We start from the raw sequence: 20886 nt of genomic DNA, 5'->3' as shown, positions 1-20886 counted from the left end.
CCAGGACAAAGTAGCCCACTTGATTGACATCACATTTGGGAATATTTATTCCCTTCACCACTGATGCTCCGTAGCAGTAACCTCCTTTTATATTCTTCACAGAGTTAGGTAATTTGTATGAATTGCTGCTAGTGATGCCTCACTTATTGGATATATGATCAGACACAGTGCTTACAATACTTATGTATCTAAATATATAATAAGATTTCAACACTATGTTGTGCATCATATAAGCATTACTAATGACTATTTGAACAGCAAACATAAAATAACTAAAAACATTTTAAAATATCAAAATGTAGGCTATAAAGTAATGCAAAATACAAAGTAATTCTGTATTTTGCGAGCACATTGGTTGATCAGTCTTAAAGCAAAAAGTTTGATCATTGATATTGGCTATGTCTTGTGACTTCTGCCTGTAAAACTGAACGTGATTAAAAAACTTTAGCTAATTTTTTTAAACAAAAAATGTCCAGCATTCAGTGATAATCCAGCAATGGTAAGGAACCCATTTGTTGAATTGAAAGTCCAATACTGCAAATGGCTCAAATATGGAATAGAAAGTGAAATTGCTGCACAAACCCAGCAAGCCTGGCAGCATCTGTAATGAGAAAAACGTTGAAGAAGATTTGACATATCTTCCTGAATTGGATCAATACATGTTTCTTTCTCCATAAATGCTGTCAGACTTGCTGAGTTTTTCTAGAGCTTTCCGTTCTTATAACCTAAGTAATTACAGTACCTGATAATAAATTGCTTATCTGTTATTAATTAATTAAATCATTAATTATGATTAATTCTGGGTTAATTATTTTTGTCACAGCTATCTCATACTAACACTGAGTTTGATAAGTATAGTTATTTTAATGAGGTAGCATAGGGATTCTAAAGCTCCCTGAATCAAATTCCAATGTAAGTTCAATATCTCCAAAGGAGAAATTGAAACCAACTTGAGTTCTAAAAACTGCAGGAAAAATTAATAGTAAATTTTTCTTCACTATAGTCAAACAAAATATAAGGTATGTACAGATTCCAGAGACTCCAATTTTTGACACTTGAACTTGAGTATTCACATGTTAATGGGTAATATGCATTTGAGTATTGTCTTTATTGGCAAAATTCCATTTTTACTGGTAGCTGCATGTTTTTTGGTTATGCCTTGCCTGTTACCACAAATCAACTCCTGTTACCAGTGCCTGAGGAAACAAAGCTGTTCTATTCCTATAAGGAAAAACACTTCATAATAATCTTGTGATGACATGTAATATTGCATATTATACTGGAGGCAAGTTAAAAGTGTCACATACCTTCGGTTGTAGTACATGGCTGCAGTGTTTGTCTACCAGCCATTTCTTGACGTTCATTTATAGCTTTTTTGATATCATTTAGTTTCTTTTGTTCTTTTACACAGTCATGTTTCCTTTGTTTTCTTATATGCCTGCTTAGATTTGTTTCTTGTGATAGTCGCTTGGCTGCCTCCACAAACTGTAACTGCAAGGCAAAGTCCCTCTCCAGAGAGGCAAGTTCGGAGTCCTGGACAACAGATTTAAAGCAAACGACATATTAGTCTTTCTTACTTCTATATCCATGTCATTAAATATTGAAAATCTGGGGATCTGCTTGAATTTCCTTCAGTTGTGCTGAATGCTCTGTTTTTTAAAATAATCTAAATAATTCACCCAAATGCCATGGCGGTTGATAAAAAAGTTTAGTTAACAACTTAGTTTTAGAAGATCCAAGATTGATAAGGATTCATTGGAAAATTATAGGATTAGGTATAACACATATCATTACATAACTGGGGTCTTCTAACATTATTTTCAAACCAATTGCTTTATACAGTCACAAACTTAAATTATGTTAGAAACACATGTATTGGCAAATTTTAGGCATTTTTGTTGTTGAGATTATGGTTTAACCGGCTAATCAGTAACTTAACTCTAAAAGAATATTTCAGGCAGAAATTAGATTTTGTTGCAACATTTTACAACAAGCACAATGAGAACCAATTTTATGGAAGAATATCCTGTGCATCAAGTACCATCTGACCCAGTTAAGAGTTCAATCTATGTGTTCTTCATTTGACGTTGTTTTGGTCTTTATGGGAATACGTTATGGTTTGAAAATAGTTCAAGAACATTTCAATCTAAAGATTTTTTTTTAAGTTAAACAGTATTGTTCTAATTTGGCGTTTGGATTTGAATGGCATTTTTATTGTTTCATGCTTTTTTTCATTCATTTAGAAGGTCCAGGATTTTGATCCAGTGACACTGAAAGAACGGAGACATATTTCCAAGTCAGAATGGTGAGAGATTTGAAGGGGAATTTGCAGCTGGTGGTGTTCCCATGTATGTACTGCTGTTGTCCTTCTAGATGGAAGTGGCTGTTGATTTGAAATGTGTTATCAAAGGTGCCTTGATGAATCTCTGCGGTGCACCTTGTAGATGGTATACACTGCTGCTTCTGAGTGTTGGTAGTGGAGAGAACGTATGTTTGTAGACATGGTGCCAAGCAAGATGGTTGTTTTGTCTTGGTTAACATTAAGCTTCTTGTGTGTTGTTGGAGCTGCACTCATCCAGACAAGTGGGGAGTATTCCATCACATTCTTGACTTATACATTGTCAACTTGGGAGGTCAGGAGGTGAATTACTTGCTATAGGATTCTTAGCCTCTGATTGCTCCTGTAGCCACTGTAGTTGTATGGCTAGTCCAGTTCAATTTCTGGGCAATGGTAACCCCCAGGACAGTGAGGGATTCAATACTGGTTATGCCACTGAAGGGATGACAGTTAGATGGTCTCATCTCAGAGATGGTCATTGCCTGACTTTGTTTTGTGTGAATATTACTTGCCACTTATCAGTCCAAGCCTTGATATTGTCCAAGTCTTGCTGCACTTGGACATGGTCAGTTTTGGTATCTGAGGAATCAAAAATGAATGTTGAGCATTGTGCACAACCAGTGAACATCCCCACTTCTGACCTTAAGATGGAGGGAAGGTCATTGATGAAGTAGCTGAAGATGTTTAGGGCTAGGAAACTACCCTAAGGAACTCCTCCAGAGAGGTAATGGCTCTGATATAACTGACCTCCAACCATCATGCCTATCCTTCTTTCTGGCAGGTATGACTCTAATCAGCAGAGAGAGTTTTCCTCCAAATGCCCATTAACTCATTTTTTTTCTAGAGATCCTTAATGTCACACTGATCAAATAAGCCTTCATGTCAAATGCAGTTCCTCTCACCCCACTTCTGGAATTCAGCTCTTTTGTCCATGTTTGAAATAAGACTGTATTGAGGTCTAGAACTGACTGGCTTGGGCAGAAACCAAACCGAACACCAATGAGGTGGTTTTTGCTAATCAAATGCTGCTTGAAAGCACTGTGGATGATACCTTCCATCATTTCACTAATAATCAATTTAGATTGAAGGGATGGTAACTGGCTAAATTGGATGTGTTCTGTGCTTTATGTACGGAATACACCTGGGCAATTTTCCGCAATGTCAGACAGATGCCAGTGTTGTAGCTGTACTGGAACAGTTGTCTAGGAATGTGGCAAGGTCTGGAGCACATGTCTTCAGTGATATTGCTGGAATGTTGTTAGGAACAATAGCCTTCGCAGTATCCAGTGCCTTCAGCCATGTTTTGATATCAAATATAGTGAACTCAGTTGGCTTAAGACTGGCACCTGTGATGTTGTGGTTCTCAATGAGCAATTCAGAGGGTTTATCCATGAAGTACTCTTGCTGAGCATGATTGTGAATTCTTCTGTCTTATCTCTTGCAGTGATGTAATGGGCTTCTCCATCATTGAGAGTGGGGATATTTGTGGAGCCTGCTCCTCCTCCAGTGAATTGTTTAACTGACCACCATCATTCATAAATGGATGTGGCAGGATTGCAAAGCTTAAATCTAATCCATTGTTGTGAAACCACTTAGTCCTGTCTATCACTTGCTGCTTATGCTGTTTTGCATGTAAATATTTCTGTAATGTAGCTTCATGACATTTACGCCTCATTTTCAGAAATGCCTGGTTCTGCTCCTGGCATACTCTTTTGCACTCTTCACTGAAGTAGGGTTGACTCCCTGGCTTAATGGTAATGTTAGGGTGAGGATCCAGATTGTGTTGGACTATGATTCAGCTGCTGCTGTTGGCCCACTGTTCCTCTTGGAAGTCCAGTCTTGAGTAATTAAGTCTTTTCAACGTTTATCCATTTAGCACAAAATAACAAAATGGCAACTGGTCAGGAAGTTAAAAATATTGATCTAGCAGACCCAATGCTTTTATATAGACCAGTGATGATTCATAATTAACTTTAGCATTTGTATTAAAATCCTGAAGAATGTAAGAATTTGTTTCAACCTTTGTTGACAATTGGCTTTCACAAGAAGACAATTGTTTGATGCGGTGAAATTCTGCTAGATGTTAAATGTTAATGTAAGCTGATAAATTCTGCTAGATGTTAAATGTTAATGTAAGCTGAGCTATAATCAAACATAGTAAACTACCTCTCCTTTAGCTGTAATTGTCTTCTCATCCAACTCAAAGGCTGTTCCTATACGGCGGCGGACTGTGGGTGGCTTTTCCCCTTCTGCTAATGGGTACTCTTTTGGCAAATATCCTGTCAACTCCTAAAGATGAAATACGTTGAAATAAAGATAGTTGAATTTGCAAAGTTAATAAAGATTTCTGAGCTACCTAATTAAGTAATAAATATATAATTTAAAAATTCCTCAATCAAATCATTTAATGAAACATGTTCTTGATACAAGATAATAACACACAAAATTCATTATTACAAATTGTCATTAATCAAAAGTAACATTCATGCCATATTAAATGCCAGGCAATGCCAAGTCCAACAAGAGAAAATCCAACCATCTCCCTTTGACAGTTGACATTCAATGGTGTTACCATTGCTGAACCCTCTTCCATCAACATCCCAGTAGTCACCCTTGGCCAGAAATCCAACAGGTCAGCCTCACAAATGCAATGCCTGCAAGAGTACTTCACAAGCTTGGAATCCTACTGCAAGCAACTCACCACCTGACTGCCCAAAGACTGCCCATTACTTAGAAGGCAATTGCAGGAGTGTGTTGGAAAACTCCTCAAATTTCTAGGCTGAGTGCAACTCTACAAAAGCTCAAATAGCTCCACATGATGGAGGATATTGTTATCTATTTGATTGGTACCCCATCCAGCACCTTAAAGTTCACTTGTTCTGCCACTGATTGCAATAGTATGTACCCTCTATATATGCATTGTTGCAGCTTCCAAAATCGCTTGATCAACCATTTAGAAAAACAAGGGTTTACTGCCATCTGCAATTTACTCTCCAAATTATAAACATCCATAACCTAGAAACACAACAGCAAAATAAAAGAAATCCCCCTCCAAATTGTGGGCGGCACGGTGGCACAGTGGTTAGCACTGCTGCCTCACAGCGCCTGAGACCCGGGTTCAATTCCCGCCTCAGGCGACTGACTGTGTGGAGTTTGCACGTTCTCCCCGTGTCTGCGTGGGTTTCCTCCGGGTGCTCCGGTTTCCTCCCACAGTCCAAAAGATGTGCAGGGTCAGGTGAATTGGCCATGCTAAATTGCCCGTAGTGTTAGGTAAGGGGTAAATGTAGGGGTATGGGTGGGTTTCGCTTCGGCGGGTCGGTGTGGATTTGTTGGGCCGAAGGGCCTGTTTCCACACTGTAATGTAATCTAATCTAATCTAAAATTGCCCACAGTTAAAGAACATGGCTCATCTCCACATTCTCAAGACAATTAGGAATGAATAGTAAAATTGGCCTTGACAATGATATCCAGATCCCATGAAAAATAAGAATGTACCATATCTGGAACTGTAATGACAAAGCATTGAAATCAGTAAAACACAAACATTTTCAAATGCTGGTACTCACAGATTCACGTAAACACAGCTTCTTCAGTTCATCCAAATAAAGTTCAAGTGTTTCTTCCAGCATTTGCTTACGTGAGATGAGAGACTGATATTTATCTTTCGTTGGTGACTGAGGGCTGTCAGATCCTGTGAATAGAACAACAGTAATGAACTAAGGGTATTACTGCATAAGTAATCTTGAAAGCTTCTTAATGCAGCACATTATTTTTGTCAATTCGAAACATCTGATATTTTTTCTCATCAACTTTTTTCTCCTCTCTCCATCCTGGCCATAGGTTTAGTTGTCCTTTCTTTCCCATCTCAAGCTCCTGATCCTCTCAATTTTGTCCTCAGCCAATCAGTGATGGACCCTTCTGTCTACCTACTCTCCTGCCATTGTACAAGTTTGAATCAGCCTTAATTAAGTCCACATCTTCCTTCTGATTACTCTCAAAAAATTCAAAAGTGCACATTGATGTCTTCACCTGCACTGCCCAATCGACTCTCAATGACATCCTCACTTAATATTGCCAGTAGTGCTAAACTCAGCAAAAAACATTTCTGTCTCTCTCACTCATTCAGTCACTACCGGTAGAGCCAATGCACCTATATTCACTGTCAGCAATTCCCTCCAGAGTGTTAATGCACTAGGTGTTTTTGTCAGGAGCAGTGAGGAGAGAGGAACGGGGGTTGCCAGGAGGTAGGTTTCCCACTTAAAAGGGGCTTACCTTGAGAGTCAGGCCTTCATTTTTTGGGAGCAGTGAGGAGGGAGGAGTGGGAGCTGCCAGGAAGTGAAATGAGTGCACACTGAGCAGGAGTGGACATGGGACTGCTGAGTAAGTGAAGTAATATATTTGGGTGGTTGCGTTACACAAAATACTACTTAGGTAGTGTCTCCCACTCAGCCTCCTCCTCTAACCAAAAAGAGGGTTCTGTGCACTGAATTGGTAAGGCAACTAGTTTTTTTTTTATTCTTTATTTTTCTTAGTGTCTCTTTGGGAATTTGAAATATTGGAATGGCAGTTAGGGCAATTGAATGTTCCTCCTGCAGAATGTGGGAAGTAAGGGTCACTACTAGTGTCCCTGCTGGCTTCATCTGCAGGAAGTGCACCCAACCCCCAGCTCCTTGAAAACCGCATTAGGGAAGTGGAGCTAGAGCTGAATGAACTTCAGATCATTCGGGCAGCAGAGTGGGTTATTGAGAGGAGTTACAGGGAGGTCGTTACACCTCAGATACAAGAAAAAGGCAGGTGGGTTACAGTTAGGGGACAGAGAGGAAACCAGCAGACAGAGCAGGGATCCCCAGTGGTCATTCCCCTCAAAAACCAGTATACCATTTTGGATACTGTTGTGGGGGTGGTGGGGGGAGTTTACCTGGGGTAAGCCATGGGGTACAGTGGCACAGAGTCTGTCCCTGTTCCTCAGAAGGGAAGGGAAGAGAGGAGCAGAGCATTAGTCACTGGGGACTCCATAGTTAGGGGACTATGGAATAGGAGGTTCTGTAGGAATGAGTGAGACTCACAGGTTAGCGTGTTGCCTCCCAGGTGCCAAGGTTCAGATGTCTTGGATCATGTATTCGGGATCCTTGAGGGCAAGGGGGAGCAGCCCCAATTTGTGGTCCACGTAGGCACTAACGACATAGGTAGGAAAAGTGGATTTAAGGCAGAAAATCAGGGCACTAGGGTGGAAGCTTGGAGCTAGAACAAACAGAGTTGTTATCTTTGGCTTGTTGCCTGTGCCACATGCTAGCGAGGCAAGAAACAGGGAGAGAGAGGAGTTGAACATGTGGCCACAGGATGGTGCAGGAGGGAGGGTTTCGGATACCTGGATAATTGGGGCTCATTCTGGGGCAGGTGGGACCTCTACAAACTGGGTAGTCAACACCTGAACCAGAGGGGTACCAATATCCTGCAGGGGAAATTTATGAATGCTCTTTGGGAGGGTTTAAACTAATTCAGAAGAGGGATGGGAACCTAAATTGTTGTTCCAGTGTCCAGGAGGTTGAGAGTACTGAGGTCAGAAAAAGATATTAAGGTCGCAGGAGTGTTCTGGAAGCAGGAAGGTGGATTGAATGGGTTAGTACCTGGGATTGCAATATTGTGACCGTTTTGGAGACATGGATTGAGCAGGGACAGGATTGGTTGTCGCTGGTTCCGGGATTTAGATGTTTCAGTAGAACAGAGAAGATGGTAAAAGAGGGGAAGGTGTGGCATTGTTGGTTAAGGACAGTATTACGGTGGCAGAAAGGACATTTGAGGACTCGTCGAATGAGGTTAGAAACAGGAAAGGAGAGGTGACCCTGTTGGGAGTTTTCTCTAGGCCTTCGAATAGTTCCAGAGATGTAAAGGAAAGGTTTGCAAAGATGATTCTGGATAGGAGCGAGAGTAACAGGGTAGTTGTTATGGGGGTCTTTAACTTTCCAAATATTGATTGGAAATAATATAGTTCGAGTTCTTTAGGTAGGTCAGTTTTTGTCCAATGTGTGCAGGAAGTTTGCCTAACACAGAATGTAGACAGGCCAATAAGGGGCGAGGCCACAATGGGTTTGGTACTGGGTTATAAACCCGCCAGGTGTTCGATTTGGAGGTAGGTGAACACTTTGGTGATAGTGACCATAACTCGGTTATGTTTACGTTAGCAATGGAAAGGGCTAGGTATTTACCACAGGAGAGTTATAACTGGGGGAAAGGCAATTTTTTTTTATTCCCTACAGCGTGGAAACAGGCCATTTGGCCCAACAAGTCAACCCCGACCCTCCGGAGAGTAACCCACCCAGACCCATTCCCATTCTGACTAATGCATCTAACACTGTAGGCAATTTAGCATGGCCAATTCACCTGACCTACACATCTTTGGACTGTGGGAGGAAACCGGAGCACCCAGAGGAAACCCACACAGACATGGGGGCAATGTATAAACTCCACACAGACAGTCGCCCAAGGCTGGATTTGAACCTGGTACCCTGGTGCTGTGAGGCAGCAGTGCTAACCACTGAGCCGCCATGCTGCCCCATTTATGATGCAATCAGGCAAATTTTAGGATGCATAAGATGGGGAAGGAAACTGCAGGGGATGGGCACAATTGAAATGTGGAGCTTATTCAAGGAACAGCTACTGCATGTCCTTGATAAGTATGTACCTGTCAGACAGGGAGGAAGTGATTGAGCGAGGGAGCTGTGCTTTAGTAAGGAAGTTGAATCTCTTGTCAAGAGGAAGAAGAAGACTTATGTCAGCATGAGACATGAAGTCTCAGTGAGGCCGCTTGAGAGTTACAGGTTAGCCAGGAAAGATCTAAAGAGAGAGCTAAGAAAAGCCAGGAGGGGACATGAGAAGTCGTTGGCAGATAGATCAAGGAAAACCCTAAAGCTTTATGTAGGTACATCAGGAATAAAAGAATGATTAGAGTTAGATTAGGGCAAATCAAATACAGTAGTAGGAAGTTGTGCCTGGAGTCCAAGGAGATAGTAGAAGAGCTAAATGAATATTTTTTGTTGGTATTCACAGTGGGAAAAGACAATGTTGTCGAGAAGAGTGAGGTAAAGGCTATTGGACTAGATGGGATTGAGGTTCACAAGTAGGAGGTGTTAGCAATTCTAGAAAGTGTGAAAATAGATAAGTCCCCTGGGCTGGATGGGATTTATTTTAGGATTCTCTGGGAAGCCAGGGAGGAGGTTGCAGAGCCTTTGGCTTTGATCTTTATTTCGTCATTGTCTACAGCAATGGTGCCAGAAGACTGGAGGATAGCAAATAGAGTCATAGAGATGTACAGCACGGAAACAGACCCTTCGATCCAACCCGTCCATGCCGACCAGATATCCCAACTCAATCTAGTCCCATCTGCTAACACCCGGCCCATATGCCTCCAAACCCTTCCTATTCATACACCCATCCAAAAGCCTCTTAAATGTTGCAGTTGTACCAGCCTCCACTACATCCTCTGGCAGCTCATTCCATATATGTACTACCCTCTGTGTGAAAACGTTGCCCCTTAGGTCTCTTTTATATCTTGCCCCTCTTACCCAAAACCTATGCTCTCTAGTTCTGGATTCCCCAAACCCAGGAAAAAGACTTTGTCTATTTATCCTATCTATGCCCCTCATAATATTGTAAACCTCTATAAGGTCACCCCTCAACCTCCGATTCTCCAGGGAAAACAGCCCCAGCCTGTTCAGTCTCTTCCTGTAGCTCAGATCCTCCAACCCTGGCAACATCCTTGTAAATCTTTTCTGAACCCTTTCAAGTTACACAACATCTTTCTGATAGGAAGGAGACCAGAATTGCATGCAATATTCCAACAGTGGCCTAACCAATGTCCTGTACAGCCGCAACATGACTTCCCAACTCTAGTACTCAATACTCCAACCAATAAAGGAAAGCATATCAAACGCCTTCTTCACTATCCTATCTACCTGCGACTCCACTTTCAAGGAGCTATGAACCTGCACTCTAAGGTCTCTTTGTTCAGCAACACTCTCTAGGACCTTACCATTAAGTGCATAAGTCCTGCTAAGATTTGCTTTCCCAAAATGCAGCACCTCGCATTTATCTGAATTAAACTCCATTTCCCACTTCTCAGCCCATTGGCCCATCTGGTCAAGATCCTGTTGTAATCTGAGGTAACCCTCTTTGTTGTCCACTACACCTCCAATTTTGGTGTCATCTGCAAACTTACTAACTGTACCTCTTATGCTCGCATCCAAATCATTTATGTAAATGACAAAAAGTAGCACCGATCCTTGTGGCACTCCACTGGTCACAGGCCTCCAGTCTAAAAAACAACGCTCCTCCACCACCCTCTGTCTTCTACCTTTGAACTAGTTCTGTATCCAAATGGCTAGTTCTCCCTGTATTCCATGAGATCTAACCTTGCTAATCAGTCTCCCATGGGGAACCTTGTTGAACGCCTTATTGAAGTCCATGTAGATCACATCTACTGCTCTGCCCTCATCAATCCTCTTTGTTACTTCTTCAAAAAACTCAATCAAGTTTATGAGACATGATTTCCCACGCACAAAGCCATGTTGACTATCCCGAATCAGTGCTTGCCTTTCCAAATACATATACATCCTGTCCCTCAGGATTCCCTCCAACAACTTGCCCACCACCGCGGTCAGGCTCACCGGTCTATAGTTCCCTGACTTGTCTTTACCACCCTTCTTAAACAGTGGCACCACGTTTGCCAACCTCCAGTCTTCCGGCACCTCACCTGTGATTATTGATGATACGAATATCTCAGCAAGAGGCAGAGGTTGTTCTCTTGTCAAGAAGAGGAATAGAGACAACCCAGGTAATTATAGACCAGTGAGCCTTACTTCAGTTGTGGGTAAAGTGTTGGAAAAGGCTATAAGAGATCAGATTTATAGAGAGTAATAAGTCGATTAGGGATAGTCAACACGGTTTTGTGAAGGGTAGGTTGTGCCTCACAAACCTTATTGAATTCTTTGAGAAGGTGACCAAACAGGTGGATGAGGGTAAAGCAGTTGATGTGGTGTATATGGATTTAAGTAACGTGTTTAACAAGATTCCCCATGGTAAGCTATTGCATAAAATACGAAGGCATGGGATTGAGGGTGATTTAGCGGTTTGGATCAGAAATTGGCTAGCTGAAAGAAGAGAGAGTGTGGTGGTTGATGGAAAATGTTCAACCTGGGTTCAGTTACTAGTGGTGTACTGCAAGGATCTGTTTTGGGTCCACTGCTGTTTGTCATTTATATAAATGACCTGGATGAGAGTGTAGAAAGATGGATTAGTAAATTTGCGGATGACACTAAGGTCGGTGGAGTTGTGGGCAGTGCCGAAGGATGTTGCAGGTTACAGAGTGACATAGATAAACTGCAGAGCTGGGCTGAGATGTGGCAAATGGAGTTTAATGTGGATAAGTGTGAGGCAATTCACTTTGGACAGGAGTAACAGTAATAAAGAGTACTGGGCTATTGGTGAGATTCTTGGTAGTGTAGATAAGCAGAGAGACCTCTGTGTCCATGTGCACAGATCCCTGGAAGTTGCCACCAAGGTTGATAGGGTTGTAAAGAAGGCATATGGTGTGTTAGCTTTTATTGGTCGAGGGATTGAGTTTCAGAGCCACAAGGTGTTGCAGCTATAAAACATCTGGTGCGGCCGCACTTGGAGTATTGCATACAGTCCTGGTCACCGCATTATAGGAAGGATATGGAAAGTATGGAAAGGGTTCAGAGGAGATTTACCGATGTTGTCTGGTATGGAGGGAATGTCTTATGAGGAAAGGCTGAAGGACTTGAGGCTGTTTTCATTCGGGAGAAGAAACTTGAGAGGTGACTTAATTGAGACATATAAGATAATAGAGAGTTTTTTAGGGTGGTCAGTGAGAGCCTTTCCCTCAGATGGTGATCGCTAGCATGAGGCGACATAGCTTTAAATTGAGGAGTGATAGATATAGGACAGATGTCAGTGGTAGTTTCTTTACTCAGAGAGTAGAAGGGGCATGGAATGCCCTGCCTGCAACAGTAGTGGACATGCCAACTTTAAGAACATTTAAATGGTCATTGTATAAACATATGGATGGAAATGGAATAGTGTAGTCATGATTTGGAGATGCTGGTGTTGGCCTGGAGTGTACAAAGTTAAAAAACACAAAACATGAGGTTATAGTCCAACAGGCTTATTTAGAAGCAGTGGCATTCAGAGTGCTGCTCCTTCATCAGGCAAATTTACTAAACCATCCTTCTATGCCCTCATCCAGGTCATTTATAAAATGGCAAACAGCAGTGGACCCAAAATTAGATTAGATTACATTACTGTGTGGAAACAGGCCCTTCGGCCCAACAAGTCCACACCGACCCGCCGAAGCGTAACCCACCCAGACCCCTACATTTACCCCTTACCTAACACTACGGGCAATTTAGCACGGCCAATTCACCTGACCTGCACATCTTTGGACTGTGGGAGGAAACCGGAGCACCCGGAGGAAACCCACGCAGACACGGGGAGAACGTGCAAACTCCACACAGTCAGTCGCCTGAGGCAGGAATTGAACCCGGGTCTCTGGCGCTGTGAGACAGCAGTGCTAACCACTGTGCCACCGTGCCGCCCACAAAACCAAAATAGATCCTTGCAGCACACCACTAGTAAATGAACTCCAGGATGAACATTTCCCATCAACCACCACCCTCTGTTTTCAACTACCTGATGAAGGAGCAGTGCTCCGAAAGCTCGTGCTTCGAAATAAATCTGTTGGACTTTGTATGATTTTTCACAGAATAGTGTAGGATAGATAGGCTTCAGATTGCTTCCACAGGTTGGTGTAACCTCGAGGGCAGAAGGACCTGTACTGCGCTGTAATGTTCTATGTTTGTCATCCATTCTCTTGTTCTGGATGATTTTGTTGATTGTTCAAACATTGGGTGAAACTTTGCCTCTTGCTGAAGATTCAGCACTTATCCGTCTTTTCTCACAATTACCATGGTAACAGCATTGCATGCTTGTGTGAGTTTCATCAACAACACATAATTTTCTGTCTTCATCTGCTTCTTTGATGCTTTTTCCTCCTTCAACAAACCCACGTTATGCCACCTCTCTCATTTCCTATTTAAAATCTTCATTCCCTTAGCCCCCTAAGTTCAGTGAGGTTCTGGCTATGCTTTTAGTTATTCCTTCTAGTATTGCATTCTTTTGTTGGGCAATAATCCATTTGATTACACATTTGTGAAGCAGGCAAGGATTTGTTTTCTTTACAAAAGGTGCCAGTGTTGTTGAATGTGAATTGTTGGAAGGATTAGCCATCTGTCCTATATAAAACAAAAGCATCTACCATTGAGATAGACTTTATATAATCCCTCTTAACAAACAAATCTAACATTTCAAAACTATTTGTAAAATATCTAAATATTTTCTTAAACATTCTACTTCACATAAAATGTGTGTAGATTTTGAAGTTTCAAACAAATTCCTTAATGTCTCCCCAGTTATTGAAGATTCAGATTCAAGTTTAGTTTCAAGCTTGGATCCATAATCTCAGCCAAGTAAATATTGGTGGGTAAATTAACTTGCTATGGTGCCCATAGGTTAGGGAGTTGCACAATTAGTCAGGGCAAATTATTGCTGCTCTATGGTATTTTAAGGAAAACGCCTATTGATTAAAGGCAAGATCCAGCTTGTTTATGATACTTCCCACAGTTAGATGGCTTTGCTGACACATATTGTCTACTTTCTACTGAATTCCAGCTTACAGAAGTTGCAACTCTGCGACTTCTATCCTATCCTGTACTAAATTCTACTCATTCAGTTTTCCCAGTTCTTTGATTTCTATCTAATGCTCACTTAATTTTGAAGTTCTTAGCCTCTGTTAAATGTCTATCCACTGCCATATTTCACCCTATTTCTGCAATGCTTTCCAGAATGTCTCAGCTCAAACCTAGCTCTAAATGTCTATGGGCTTCCTTACCTTAACGCAACTTTCAGAAATCATTAACCTGTAATTTGGAACTTGCCTCTCAAAATGTTGACATGCAATGTTTCTCCTGGCTTCAGAAGCATGTTCCAAACCTACTTCACTAAAGGCTACCCTCAAAAAACACTGATTCCTACATTGTGACTAATGTCGCTCCATTGTGAAGTGTGTTGTGAAGGCACTTTACAAATGTATTATTCTCATGCTTATGTTTGAGGTATAGCAATGCAGTCAGTTAGCTGAGTTGGCTTGATGATTGGATTGTGACACACAATGATACCAATAGTATGGGTTCAATTCCATGAGTTACCATGAAGGTCCTGTCTTCTCAACTGAAGTTGAGGCATGGAGAGTCTCACATCAAACTATCACTGGCTGTCTTTCTCTAATGAGAGAGTAGGACTATGGGGATTTTACCTTACATTAAAGCAATATATTCATAAGCTGCAATGTCCATTAAATCATATCACAGTGTAACATACTGCCTTCAGGAGAGGAGAGGAAAATATTCAGAAATAATTTAATGTTCAGCCAGATTACTGACAAAGGTAGTAGTAACATCCGGTGGTGTAATGAATTCTGTTGTGATTCATAGTCATGTTGCCTATCCCATATGTCTGTACATTTCTCAATGTCATGTCTGAGCAATACTTTTGCACCTCCCTTTTATTGTCTCTGGTTAATAATTAACACCGCAGCTGGAAAACTGATCCCTTTTAATGACATCACAGCCACCACAATATTTATCTGTTTGTTCATGGCTGCTACAAAGTGACTCAAGAGCAGACTTAAGATCCAAAAGCTGGGTTGGGCTCAGGGATCAGGAAGTTCCCCTTTCTTTCTTCTGCAAAGAAACAGTAGAATTTTAGAACAAATCAATTCGTTATTAAAAGTTTTCTTTGGGCTTATTAAATGAATCATGTTAGAAAGGAAATTGTGTTTAAGCATTTGTTCCTAATAGACCATAATAGAGGACTGTGAGGATTTTTAATAACTCTCTATTGAAAATAACTGGTTAAATTGTAAAGTGGGACAAGCTGGATTATTCAAGTCATAGTTTGTGATCACACTACAAAGGTCACCATCAGCACAGAAAATGCTTTGAACTGTGCTTAATATAGATGATATTGCCACTGATGCAATGGCATTATTCAATTCAATAAATACATCCCTGATTTTTAAAACAAAAATACTATTTCAACGTAGCAGGTATTACCATTGTTCAGTAAGAATTGTTTTTGGTGGTCATGATGAAAGGGTGCATTCATTCATCATTGTAAAATGTTTCCCCTTTGTTTGGATTATTCTGATTCACTGACAGCCATTTGACATACTCCAGTCATCAATAGTCGCTATCTTCTACTAATAATTAACATAATTCATTCACGGAAATAGTTATGAATTAGCAGCAAACTTTTATTGTTTCTAGCTTCACAAAAACAAAGTTAAAAGTAGAAGATCCAAAAGTCTGCAATTGACTCTGATACATGGAAAAAGCAGTCAATTTCTAATAATGTGTATAGTTTGCCAAAGTAAATTTATTTTTAGAAGACCTTTCACTAACAAAGTCAAAAGAATCTATTTCTTTCCAATTAATTTTTAATTTTACTCCTTCGTGCTCATACCCCATCACCACACCCTCCAAAAAAATGTATTCCCTTAGTGACAACAGGGTCATGTTTTATAACCTCTGCTTATTGGGATCATGGTACTGGCAGACAGATAATGGCACCATTCCCATTCCGAGCACACCGTTTGCCGTCTTCACTTGGGACTTTCCATGGATTAAATTAGGATCCTATTTTTAAGGTTCAAAAGAAGGATGCTACACCACTGTTGCACTGCCATTGACACAGGCAAGGAGTGACCTAACTATTGCTCTTTAAAGCAAACAGGGGATGCAAATATTTCTCATAGAATCACAAAGGAATTTTGGTACAGAAAGAGGCCATTTAACCTGCCATGTCTGCATTTTAAATGAGCATCATTTTAAATGTGAACTGCCAATTTCCTGTTTATTCTCCATAATTCTAATTCTATTGCTATAGTGGGGGTGGTTAGCTGGTTTGCAATGCAGAGTGCTGCCGAGAGTGTAGGTTCAATTCCTGTGCCAGCTGAAGTTATTATGTAGGACTCTCCTTCTTAACCTCTCCCCTTGCTTGAGGTGTGGTGACCTCAGGTTAAATCAGCACCAGTTATCTCTCTTTAATGATAGAACCATCCTCTAGATCAGTAGGAACATTGTGAGTCTACCTTTACTTATATTTCCCATTACCTCCTAAGGCTTTGTTAATTTGACTGCTTCTATCCCTCTACAGTTTAGAAGAATGAGAGGTGATCTTTCATTGAAATCTACAAGTTTCTAAAAGTGCACGGAATAATTTCCTCCAACTCAGCAATCTAAAACACAGGATCACAGTCTTGAAATGAGAGGCTTATCAGTTCAGACTGAAATAAGGAGAAATTTCTTCACCAGAAGGAATTTTGACTGAATCTTTAGAGTTCTCTAACCCAGAGGGTTGTGAATTTTCCATCTCAGTTTTAAATATATTCAGTTATAGTTCTCAGAGGATCAAAGGATATATAGAGTTGGCATTAAAGTGGAGTTGAGACAGAAGATCAGACCTGATTGCACTAATGGTGGAGCAGACCGGGAGCTGTACGGTCTACTCATGTTCCTATTTCTTAAGATACTTACAAAATAATTCTGTACCACTTCTGAAGAGAAAATGATGAACTTCCCACCATTCATATTAGTTCAGACTTGGCAGATAAAATGCTAATGAAGGCCAGGCTTCTAAAGAGGTAAGGGTTCATGCCAAGCACGCCAAGAAGTTGGCACAATCCCACTGATTCCTTCATATTTACAAGTTAAAAGCAAATCCAAGACTATTAAATTATGCTGCACAAATATTTGTTCACAAGTGATTAATATTTTCATATGAATATTTTTCATCTCCATTTTATTATTTGACATTACTATTTGAACTGGGTTAACACCTAGGTTAAGATAGTAGATATTTAACCATTCTTACGGCGATACACTGCTGCTAAATAAGAGACAAAGTGTAATTTCAAGATCTGAATGAAGGCTTGTGGCTTACAATGTGAAAGCAATTATTATGCAGTCTGAATTCCAGTTAGTGTAAATCTTCACATATTTCCCTGACTTTTCAAATCATCTACAAGTCACAGCAGAGTACTGAAGTAATCAAATCTCTGTCGGTTGAGGAAGTGAGAGTTCATGCTGGTTTTCAAATTATGTATGATTGTAACAGCAAAGACAGGTTGTGACTTGTTTTGTCAAAAATGTTAAAATGACTGGAAATTTGCTAAATGACAAATGGATTGTTTAATGAAAGATAGTGTGGCACTTAACATGTGAAAATTAATATGTGACTCAGATGCACTGGAATATACTGACTATACTACGGAAAAACACAAGAAATGAAGAGGCTTAAATTTAAAAATAAGTTAAATAATTTTTTAACGAAGTGTTTGTTCCTATTATTATTCTATCCACCTCAGGTTGTGTTACTGCAACAAAATGCTGCAGAAATGTGGCTCAACATACACTAAAAATACTAATCTGAAAGCTAACTTTGCTTTGTGTTAACTTTGCTCATTATGTGTCCCTTTCTTCTTCCTTAGCTCTTTGCCTGAAAGCAGTCTAACTCACAGAACCATGACAAGTCAGACAAGACCCAGCCAAAATGGGAACTGAACCCTGCATGTTAGCAACAATTTGATCCACATCAGTTGACTGATCCCTGAAGGAATCCAAGTTGCTCTGGCTACAGGTGCTTATAAATGCATTTGTAGTCCAGGTCTAAGAATAATGACAGCAGAGTATTCAAACTTCTTTCCATCACAAGATGAACCAGGTATCTCTCCTGCTTTTAGCACCTGCAACAAGCACATGTTGGAAGGATTTGTTTGACCATGTCATGAACAAAATGTCTACGAATATCAAGCCCTGTAGTGGGATCTGAGCTTAAAGCATCTGGCTTAGAGACAGGAGTACTAACTGTTGCATCACATGACTTCCATAATAGATTTTTTTTACACTTTAATAATGGAAATTTTAATAGACTACCTGTCTAAAAGTGTCACCTCGTATAAATTCACTGTTTAAATGATTTTATAACAACATAAGAATATAAAACTTTTATTTTAATGTATTCTGCCAAACAGCAGGATTTACACAAATTATGTAAATTGAAGCTAAAGTATAAATTGGATACTCTTTGATATTGAAACTTCCTCCCTTTAGCCTAGGACAGGCCAGGAGTCACACGTGAGGATTTTTTTTTCTCTGGTTTAGCTGTGCACTGCACAATGCCACAAATTATCCTGTTCTTTTCAATACAACTGAGCACAGACAGGGTAGGCACTCCTGGGTTTAGTACCAAAGAATATTTCAGGGCAGAAATTACCACCCTATATTCTCTAAACCATGCCAGAAACGCTAAAACACTGCAGATAGTGAGGGTGTCAGAATAAAAATAGAACATAAACTATGATTGGGTGGGAAAGGGTAAAATTAAAGAGAGTTATGAGGAGGACTTTGCAAGCAGGAAGTGAAAATGAGCAGCCGTAACGGCTTTACTATGGATAATGTTAGAAAAAGACAAAATGGATTGGTAATCATATTGCTACATTAAAAAACTTGTACTTACTCATGTATATTTCTGTAGTTTTAAAGTTGTTTGATTTGCTTGGGTCCATAACAGGGTAAGGCTCAAAATATTTTCTCTGATGGTTTTTCCAATGACGCTCTACAACTTCAATTTTTTCAAATCATAGAATCCCTCCAGTGTGGAAACAGGCTATTTGGCCCATCAAGTCCACACCAACCCTCTGAAGAGCATCGCACACAGATCCGACCTGCCCTTACCCTATCCCTGTAATCTCACATTCCCATGGCTAGCCCACCTAACCTGCACATCCCTAGAGACTATGGACATATCTTTGTACTGTGGGATTATACTGGACCACCTGGAGGATACCAACACAGGCATGGGAGAATGTGTAAATTCCACACAGTCACCCGAGGGTGGAATTGAACCCAGATTCCTCTCTCTGTGAGGCAGCAGTGCTAACCTCTGAACCACTACGCCACCAAACAAATTAGCAAATGCAAAATTTTTTAAAACCTTCATCAAGCTGTCTATTAATATTCTTTAAATGTCTCTTGGTGAAATAATACAGTTTTGCAGTACCTTTCTTGATAACTGAATTTTAATAATTAATTTGTATGTTATTGTAATTCATATGAGGTACTACTTGCTTATATTCGTTAGTCTCAGCCATTTCCTTGTTCATATAAGCTTATAGCACAGGAACCATCCATTCAGCCTGTTTTGCCTATGCTAGCTCTTTGAAAGAGCTGTTCAATTTAATTCCCTTTGTTAAACATTTTTCCCATTTGCCTCCATCACATGTTCAGCTAATACATTCCAGAGCTTAGCAACCGTGTGTGTGAAAAACCTTCTCTTCTCACAATGAATGTAGTCAGGTTACTTAGGAACTAGTTACCATTAACAATTCCATGCCAATTGTCCCATTAACCAATGCCTTGCCAAGTGAGAATTAATTTTGGCCTTGTAGTTGTACTCTGTCTCTAGTAGCTTTCATGCCATTAATATTTGATTGTTTATTCTGTAGAATTCAGGTATATCCCTCTGCCCTTTGTTTCCAATAACTGTTTTTTTTGTATTTGCAATCCTCCAGTCCTCTATCACAACTCCTATATCCAAGAAGGATTGAAAGTTCAGGCCTTCTGTTATCCCCATCATTACTTTGTTGGCGAACCAAGAATACACCCCTTTTGCTCTGGGTCATTTGTTAATTTTGAGTGATGCCAACCTATTTGTCACTTCCTTTCTACTTTCATCTGATCCAAATGGCTTCATTTTTCTTTTGAGACTAAGTATCATGGGCCTGAAAAGTGGGAGGGGCATTTGCTCAGGAGCATATGGGGTTTTCTCGCACAGTCTAGTTCTTCTCAGCCATTACCATACATGAACATGATACTTTTGTAGGCTGGAAGTTCTAAATCCTTCTGAGTTTCATATTTAAAGGACCTGGACAGCATTTCGTTCTCTGCAATCCAGGAATATCACTCAAACTCTATTCAAAACCCTCACCTAATATTGGAGATGTCAGTTACCAGACAAAATGTGACAACTCTTGAAAAGTTCTCCTGACAGCTGTCTAGGAGTGAAGGAAAGTCATTTTCCTTATGGATGTTAACAAAAGGCCAATCCCCCCAACTAACAAGGGCAGTCTGGATAGAGATGGCTCAGGGGTAGGAGGGGGATCAACACCTGGGTGGCCAAAAGAATGTGAGTCCAGTTTCATAAGATAATGAACGACCTGTTGTGCTTTGTGAGGGTGTGTACCAATGCTTTATGCTCCTATGTGTATGAGTTAGCACTGCTAGGTTACCACTGCACAAGACTGCAACACAGGAGTGTCCTTGTTTCTAGTCTGGCCTGTGTGAGATCCTATCTCAAAATCACTGAAATTTGTTTTCTTTCAGATTTTATTGACACTTCAGATTTTTTGAAAATCATTT

General features: G+C 40.4%; 1 protein-coding gene across 4 annotated transcripts in view; it reads right to left on the bottom strand.

The window, feature by feature from the left end:
* The window catches only part of LOC122563206 (innate immunity activator protein-like), a 70469-nt gene that overhangs the window by 26468 nt on the left and 23115 nt on the right, over positions 1 to 20886 (bottom strand). For all 4 annotated transcript variants that reach the window (XM_043716764.2, XM_087973609.1, XM_043716767.2 and 1 more), the window contains exons 3-5: positions 5905 to 6029; positions 4505 to 4627; positions 1308 to 1533 (exon numbers count right to left, since the gene is read on the bottom strand). In XM_043716764.2, the coding sequence (XP_043572699.2) occupies positions 1308 to 1533; positions 4505 to 4627; positions 5905 to 6029 (474 nt within the window). The remainder of the gene's footprint in view (positions 1 to 1307; positions 1534 to 4504; positions 4628 to 5904; positions 6030 to 20886) is intronic.

This window comes from Chiloscyllium plagiosum, unplaced genomic scaffold (assembly GCF_037043375.1).
Source record: "Chiloscyllium plagiosum isolate Xiang-an unplaced genomic scaffold, Cpla_swu_hap1 HiC_scaffold_26, whole genome shotgun sequence".
Classification (NCBI taxonomy): domain Eukaryota; kingdom Metazoa; phylum Chordata; class Chondrichthyes; order Orectolobiformes; family Hemiscylliidae; genus Chiloscyllium; species Chiloscyllium plagiosum.
This window is presented reverse-complemented; position numbering and strand designations above follow the sequence as displayed.